An 8,339-nucleotide genomic window follows, 5' to 3' on the forward strand; every position below is an offset into this window, starting at 1 on the left:
ACAGCAGCCTCAATAATGCCCCCACAGCTGAAAGCCGACATGAACGTCATGCCCAAGGTTGTGCAGGGGGATTGGGAGAGTCTGTCTCCTGAAGCCAGGGATTTCATCGAGACCAATGCCAAGCTGTGCCAGCCTGAGTGCATCCACATCTGCGATGGCTCGGAAGAAGAGAACAAGAAACTTCTGGACATCATGGTAGAACAAGGCATGATCAAGAAGCTGAACAAGTATGAGAACTGGTGAGTAGCCTAAATGAAGTCAAGTATCATCTCAGAATTGGAAAATTCATTTTCTATCCTGTTTACTTTAAAAACTTCTTATAACTCTCCAATGTTTGCTTTCCATGAACATTTTGGAACTTTAGCTTACATAGGTGAAATACTCAGGAAAGGCAAACTTTTTCCTCTAAAAATTAGATAAAACATATTATTCAGTTGGACTATCAACTGTACATTTTCTCTGTTGATTAGTTACATCAGGGAACTGAAATAATGTCATGAGACTTAGGCAACTTATCATTAGCAACGGCTAAATATTATTGAGCAAATCTTCTTTTGAAGAATTCTACTATTTTAGCCAATTAGTTTATTCATCACATACTTTTTTGTGGCATTCAAATAGGTCTGTGGGTGTTCAAATATTATTCAGTACAGGCATTATTCATATCGTGCCGATGAGCTTTGACTCTAATGTATTCTGCAAATACTTTTTTCAAATATTTCATAATTTCTCCCAACTAACTGAACGTGAAAGGAGAATATTAACAACAAGTGCATACTCGAGAATTACGTGCCAACCACGAGATCTTCATGGGAGAAATCTGCAAAGACTTTTGAATAACTAAGTGCAGGAATTTGGCAATCTGTTTGCAGACTATTTGGGAGAGAAAAGGGCAAGATTCACCAGATAAATTATTCATTGTTAATTATATGCTTAGCTGTAGTGATGACGGTTATGACAGCCCAACTAGAACATTTTTATACTCGTGGAAAATTTCGATGCACAGAGGTGAAAATGTAAAACAATCCCCTCTATCGTAAATAGATGGCAAAAAATTCCTTAGAGGTGAAAAAGAATCCCCTTTAATGAACTCCTTCACTTTTAATGATCGTGCTTATACTCAGTATTTCCTTTGTGATGCCTCTAATTTAAGGGACTATGCCAATCCACTAAGCTGGGTTCTGATCCCTCTGGCACTTATACCAACACTTAAACTACTTTCCTTGGCATCCACTTAGTTTGAGGCATCATTTTGCGGTCCCCATACAAAACAACTTCACACTGATGAGAATGAGAATTAAACAAGATTAACTTTTCCCTGAAAGTTAACAACAGAGAATAAGGCTGAGATAAGGGGCAAAGGAGTATTAACATGTAACAAGAATTTCCTAGGCCATATGATTTTTTTATTATTACTGGAAAGTCTTATATTCTCTGATAAAATTGCGTTATCTGACTGATTTTTGAGGTTAGCTTGTTATACTGCTTTGTCACTAATTTTTGACTTACAAAGCATTGTTTTAGCAGCCTTTTGTGCTAAAGTGGACCCACAGGAGGGTAAAAATGCTATATTGATAATTAAAGTCTAATTCCCTGGTTTTTTGGTGAAATGCAGCTGGTTGGCTCTCACTGATCCAAGAGATGTGGCAAGAATTGAGAGCAAAACTGTCATCATCACTCAAGAGCAGAGAGATACCACTCCAATACCTAAAACTGGAACCAGCCAGCTGGGACGCTGGATGTCTGAGGAAGATTTTGAGAAAGCTTTCAACACCAGGTTCCCAGGCTGCATGCAAGGTAGGCAAGAAAAAGATAATTGACACTGAACTTTCAGCAATGCTGAGACACTTACTACTGTTGCAAGTTACTGAAAATCTTTAAAGAACGGTTTTAGCTGAAGATTTAGCTTTATCCTCCAGATAGTCACTTCACTGGTTTCATGCAGATCTTTACCATAGACCCAAATACCTGGGCAAAGACAGTCCTCAGTCTCTTTCCAGCACTCTTGTTTTCCTCGAGAGGGGCAAAGTACAAAAATTAGTGTGACTTGGTTCAGAAGTCACACAGCAACTGAGGAACAGATAGGAAGTGAGATGAGAATGAAGGTCCTCTCATCCACAGCAAGAATTTCAGATTCAGGGATTTACACTAACAGAGAACTTGGCCTTCACCTCCCCTTCCTCCTGGCTAGACAATCTGTCTGAACTGCTGCTTTCAGCATTTAAGATAAAACTTCTTGCTACACAATTAGACAAACAGAAAGCTGCAGCTCTTTAAACATCATCAGAAGCTGTCACAAGACAAACAGCTTTTAAAGGACTGAGAAACAACCTCCAGGTTTATAAAGGTTACTTCAAATGTTCTTTGTTTTGCTCTTGGCCACATCTTGCTACTCCCTGTTTTCCAGGACGTACGATGTATGTGATCCCTTTCAGCATGGGGCCCATTGGGTCACCTCTGTCCAAGATTGGGATCGAGCTGACGGATTCACCCTATGTAGTGGCCAGCATGAGGATCATGACACGGATAGGAACAGATGTTTTGAAAGCCCTGGGCAATGGGGAGTTTGTAAAATGCCTTCACTCAGTTGGATGCCCTCTGCCGCTGAAAGGTAAGAGCCGTTAAAAACCCAGGAGCCATAAAAAACCCCAGGAGCCATTAAAAACCCCTGGAAATGCCCAGGGCTGTGTTTTGGAGCTGAGTGCGTGTCCTCAGCACGTGGGACACTCTCACCACAGAAGTTTGGGGTGGTTTTGTAACAGCACTAGGTACAAAACTCAGTTCAAGGAATCAAAGCCCAGTGAGAGTTTGATGGAAAGGAGATCATTATCCCTAGTACTTACCAGGGATTTCCTTGAAGCATATGCTCTGGGTTGCTGTCAGAGGCTCGATGCTGATGAAACAACAGCGTGATCAAGCATGGAAATTGCTGCATTCATGACTACAACATTCTGTTCTGCAGAGCCATTAATCAACAACTGGCCGTGCAACCCGGAGCTGACGCTGATTGCTCATCTCCCGGATCGCAGGGAGATCATTTCTTTTGGCAGCGGCTATGGAGGGAACTCCTTGCTGGGGAAGAAATGCTTTGCTCTCCGGATTGCCAGCAGACTGGCCAAGGAGGAGGGCTGGCTGGCAGAGCACATGCTGGTAAGAATCTATGCTGTTAAATCTTGTGTGTTTGAACAGCCGTTAAACCTCAAATTAGAGCCACATAAATCCATCACCCGCCTGGCCATCAATGGAATTAGTCTCATATGGATAGTTCTGTAACTTTAGATAGGAATCTGTTATGTGCCAGGCTCATGGGGAATAGAAAACTGCTTGCAAGGCCAAGTACTAAACATTTAAAATAGGACCTGTCATGGTATAAAACAAGCAAAGTTTGGAACGTCTGAGAGTGACTTCTTGTACTCAAAAACCTGCAAATATCAGATTTTCTAAGGGAGTTGTGCTGTGTAACCTTCCTGGCTTTAATTTCTGCTGTCCTTTAAACATTCTACCGCCATAAAATACCACTGAAAAAAACAATGTCAAAGTGCATAAGAGAGCAGCCTTAGGAAAAAATATCTGTGGTCTTTGAAAAGAGCAGAAGAATCCATGCACAAAGTGCTTTCCTTTCACTCCACTTATGCAGCCAGAAGAATATTGCCTGGTTTTCTTCTGTCTTGACAGAGAAACACAGATGTATATGGTCTTTAATCAGCAAAATAAAAAGAAATGTTTATTATATACCGACATCATTTTTTAAAAATATAAGAATTTCTTAGATATTCTAATGGGAAGAAGAGTTGACTCTGATTTTAAAAATACAGCTTGAGTTATTTGTCAACAATATTATGTGGTGCTTCTTCTGTAGGAACAAATTTGCCTAATTAAATATTTTATCATTTCCACTTGCTGGGAGACAATCTCCAAAATGAAAAGCGCAAGAAAAAAAAGGCTTTGTTTAACAGCTGCATTAATTTTTCAATAGATCCTGGGAATTACCAATCCAGAAGGTAAAAAGAAGTACTTTGCTGCAGCATTCCCTAGTGCATGTGGCAAAACTAACTTGGCCATGATGAACCCAAGCTTGCCAGGATGGAAAATTGAGTGTGTGGGTGATGATATTGCCTGGATGAAGTTTGATGAACAAGGTATGGAAATAAAATTGGAATGTTTTTCAGGTTGCTGTAGGTGCAGTAAGACATGCTACAAACTTCTGGATAGAATTAAACCAGTATGGTTCACTGATATTTTATCATTTAACTTCCAGGCAACTTAAGGGCAATCAATCCTGAAAATGGCTTTTTTGGTGTTGCCCCTGGAACCTCAGTCAAAACAAACCCCAATGCTATTAAAACCATATTCAAGAACACCATCTTCACCAACGTGGCAGAAACCAGTGATGGAGGTGTTTACTGGGAAGGCATTGATGAGCCCCTGCCAGCTGGAGTGACAGTGACCTCGTGGAAGAACAAGGATTGGACCCCAGACAACGGTACCCGGCCCACCCCGTGGCCCTCTCTTTGGCTTTCTTTGGAATCAATGAATAAACTCAAATTAATTCTGTTTTGTTGTGTTGCTCTGTGCAGGAGAACCTTGTGCTCACCCCAACTCCAGGTTCTGCTCCCCAGCCAGGCAGTGCCCCATCATGGATCCAGCCTGGGAGTCTCCCGAGGGCGTTCCCATCGAAGGGATCATCTTTGGAGGCCGCAGACCAGCTGGTAAGAGATGCAGCAGCCACACTTCCAGGCTGGCCACAGAAGGGTTGACACACAGCTGGGCATAGCCACAGCTTTTGCTTTCACAGCTGCAAAAGCAAGGAAATAACCACGTTAGTCCAATTCCTCTGTGTTAGTCTTTGGCACACACGCTTCCAGCCACTGGTGTTTCAGTGTCTGAGGTGTTTGATGTAAACACAAAACAGGTAATAATAATAATAATAAAGGGCTGGAGGGAGATCAGGACCCACTAACACGGGTAGCAGACACATAGAAAATTTCTACATTGGTCTCAATTTGCCTGTAGTTCAGCCAGCAAATGGTTAGAGAAATTAATCAGTTTTAGACAGTTTAAAGAAAAGGAAGTAAAATAATTTTTTTTGCTAAAGGTCACCTAAAGTTGGAAAAGAAATAGAAGTAATGCTAGATCTGAATCTAATATGACCACAGGATCAGATTCTATTTCCACTAAAATCTGCTGGAGATTCTGATGTCCCAGGTATCTCCCACTGGATGTGTTCAGTAATCAAGAGCCAGTTTTGAAAACATTCATTTAAACTTCTTTGCTGTAAGAGAGCAGGAAATGAACTGATTTTAAAAACCCAGGAAAAATTATAATACATTATCCAGTAACGTGTGTTCAGCACTATGTCAGATGGCAAAACCTGTCATAAAAATGTTTCTGGACCTCTAATTACTGAAGTGATTTTGTTCTTTATAGGTGTCCCTCTTGTATATGAGGCCTTTAACTGGAAGCATGGAGTGTTTGTAGGAGCAGCCATGAGATCTGAAGCAACAGCAGCTGCTGAGCACAAAGGTAAATCAAAATTTAATCTGCCTACCTGTATTAAAAGCAGGCCCCTCTGGACTGCCTGCCCTCTCCTTCCCCCTGCTCTTTCACATTTCAGTCTTGGCAGCTAATTTTGCAACCTGTGCATTTTCACAATAGAAAATATTTGTACTGGAATTAACGGCCAAATTCTCTGTAAAAGTCAAATTAAGCAAAATAATCCCTTAAGTGGCAAGCATACAGAACAGGATGCAGGCACAGGGTTGCCAGAGGCCTTGACAGAGAGTTCTTGTTACAGTCTGGGATAAACAAATTTAAATTTTCTCTTCTTCTAGAGCTCAACATAAATGCATGAATGATAGCCATCTCTTGAGAATCTTCATTTAAGCTGCCTGACCTGAGATTTAAGAAATTTAATAACAAAAACTAATTTCATTTGTACCTTTTATCCATCAAGGATAATGCTTGTGTTGTTTCTTAAAGCTCACAAGGGTGGTGAAGGGATCGTGGGTAAACCCTGGGGGGATCTGAACCTTTGTGCTTTAGAATAAATCTGCTATTGATTCCCTTACCTTCTCCTTCTGTGTTTCAAACAGGCAAGGTCATTATGCACGATCCATTTGCCATGAGGCCTTTCTTTGGCTACAACTTTGGCAAGTACTTGGCCCACTGGCTGAGCATGGCCCATCGTCCAGCTGCAAAGCTGCCCAGGATCTTCCACGTGAATTGGTTCCGCAAAGACAGCCAAGGGAAATTCCTGTGGCCTGGCTTCGGGGAGAATTCCCGTGTGCTGGAGTGGATGTTCAACAGGATTGAAGGGAAAGCCTCTGCCAAACCCACTGCCATAGGTTACATCCCCACTGATGCTGCTTTGAACTTGAAAGGTTTAGAGGACATCAACCTGACCGAACTGTTTGATATCTCAAAAGATTTCTGGGAAAAGGAGGTAGAAGAAATCAAGCAGTACTTTGAAGTGCAAGTTAATGCTGACCTTCCCTATGAAATAGAAAGGGAATTGCTTGCCTTAGAGATGAGGATAAAGCAGCTCTAAGCTGGTCAAACCCACAATTATTTATCAATTCGCACACACTAAGACAAGGCAAACACATTTTACCAAATCACCACTGGAAGCATAACAGCACACTGATGGGCAGGGGGTTATAATGAAAGTAGGTCATAGCTTAGTTAGGATATAGATACAGAGACATTCTAGAAATAACTCCAGACCTAATGATTTATAACTACATCGGTTGTTGTGAATAGGTGAGCAGCTGTGGGAGTGCACATGCACAGGGTCTGAAACCCCTGTTCTGTCACTTACATGCACACAGAGCCATGATGGGTGTAAATTATTTGCCTAGTTCTGCATATACAATCCAAACCAATCCAGCCTTCAAGTTGTAGCACATTGTTTCCATCACAGAAACCTCTGGAGTCTCAGACTCCAGTCGAAAGAGGAGAGAAAATTAGATGCTGTATATATGTATTACCTAAACATATTTCATGTCTTAAATACTTTTTAGAAAAATGAAGTTGTAACTATCAGAGTGAAAGATGACTTTATATTACTAATGCATATTTAAGATATTGCTATTATATATTACTCATGTTCTTGTGATTTCCAGATGTTTTGAATGGCTTGTTCTTAAACTATAAAATAAATGTTTATACAAAATATTACCTCATTTCCAGTATTCTTGCTGTTTATAAACTGCATGCACATAAATCGAGGCTCCTGTCAATAGCACAGCACAGGCAGAGATGCACATGTGGAAGTTAGATGTTGACTGGAGTTGATCTGCTGCTCCTGAGCCAGCTAGTTTAAGCCACATACTGTCTTTGCAACTTCGATTCAAGCCAAAGGAATGATCCAAAAATTATGATACCAGCTGTGAGCAGTCATCCAGATGGTGACACACTCTCCATAACTGGGCATTGTTAGTTACTGCAGGCATTTATAAAATAAACTACCCTCTAGGAAAGCCCCATATTAGGACCTTGCTCATTTGTTAAATTCATAGGATTTGTCCTTGTTCCACAGCACCTTGGCTTTTGCAAGAATAATGAGTGAAGCTGTTGAAGTAAAGACAATTTGGGAAAAAGTTTTCCAGATTTTTTGGGATGCCTAAAGCCTTAGAGCTCAATGAAAATCAGGGCAGGAACCTGTGTTGGCTTCCTTGTAGAGCCAAGACACTAAAACCAGCCCATGTTCTCCCAATTAGAGGTGTCATTTATGTGCTTCCCACATCCCTGGCAGGTATCCTGCTTTTTCACTTTGAATGCTTGATCTCCCAAAACATATTGCAAATATTTGCTTAGCAAAAAGAAAATCACTTACATTGTGTAATAAGCCTTTTTACAGACTTGCTTCCTTGCAGAGCAAATAGTGCCAGGGCTGGTCAACAACTGCCCTTCAAAGTTTGCTAGGAGAGGTCACACAATCTGAAAAGGCTTTAAACTACCCCCTGACCCCGTGTTTAAGACTTAACACAAACATCATCAGTTCTGAAGTGAATAATAGAGCCCAAGTCAATGCATAGGTCACACAAAGAACAGGCAGTGGAAAGCTGTGAGGGAGGTGGAGGAGAGTGGTGCAGCCCCTGTGGAGATGATCAAAATCACATCTGCATCTCTTATAGTGTCCTCTTGACTGGGCTCCAGATTAACAGAAAAAAATCAAGGTGGAAGTCAGTAAATAAGTCAGAGAAGTGAGCAAGGAAGACTGGAATATACACTCCTCAGATTCAAGCATTATTATCAAGTGGATAAAACGAAGTTGTTAATAGAGTAATTCTATAAATAGCTGATGAACAGCCTGGGCCATCCACAACTGATGTGACAGT

The 8,339-nt window shown here is 41.0% G+C and overlaps 1 protein-coding gene across 2 annotated transcripts; it reads left to right on the plus strand.

Annotated features, from left to right (window-relative positions):
- Positions 1–6,547, plus strand: PCK1 (phosphoenolpyruvate carboxykinase 1). Of its 2 annotated transcripts, XM_054274796.1 has the most exons (9): positions 1–239; positions 1,616–1,797; positions 2,408–2,611; positions 2,963–3,150; positions 3,977–4,139; positions 4,259–4,483; positions 4,578–4,709; positions 5,428–5,523; positions 6,093–6,547. In XM_054274796.1, exons 1-9 carry the CDS (start codon positions 16–18, stop codon positions 6,545–6,547), a joined length of 1,869 nt encoding a protein of 622 aa, XP_054130771.1. In that variant the 5' UTR covers positions 1–15. The 2 variants fall into 2 exon arrangements, with proteins under 2 accessions (XP_054130771.1, XP_054130772.1); XM_054274797.1 differs by lacking the exon at positions 1–239 and having other exon boundaries at positions 1,725–1,797; positions 2,408–2,620.
- The last annotated feature ends 1,792 nt before the right edge of the window (positions 6,548–8,339 follow it).

The sequence above is a fragment of the Melozone crissalis genome, unplaced genomic scaffold (assembly GCF_028551555.1).
Source record: "Melozone crissalis strain CALT ecotype California unplaced genomic scaffold, PUWL_Pcris_2 ptg000017l_1, whole genome shotgun sequence".
Taxonomy (NCBI): Eukaryota; Metazoa; Chordata; class Aves; order Passeriformes; family Passerellidae; genus Melozone; species Melozone crissalis.

Coding starts and splice junctions, on each gene's coding strand:
- PCK1 (XM_054274796.1), top strand. CDS start 16: ATGCCCCCACAGCTGAAAGCCGACATGAACGTCATGCCCAAGGTTGTG. Junction 4,140..4,258: donor GATGAAGTTTGATGAACAAG/GTATGGAAATAA, acceptor TTTAACTTCCAG/GCAACTTAAGGGCAATCAAT. Junction 5,524..6,092: donor AGCAGCTGCTGAGCACAAAG/GTAAATCAAAAT, acceptor TGTTTCAAACAG/GCAAGGTCATTATGCACGAT.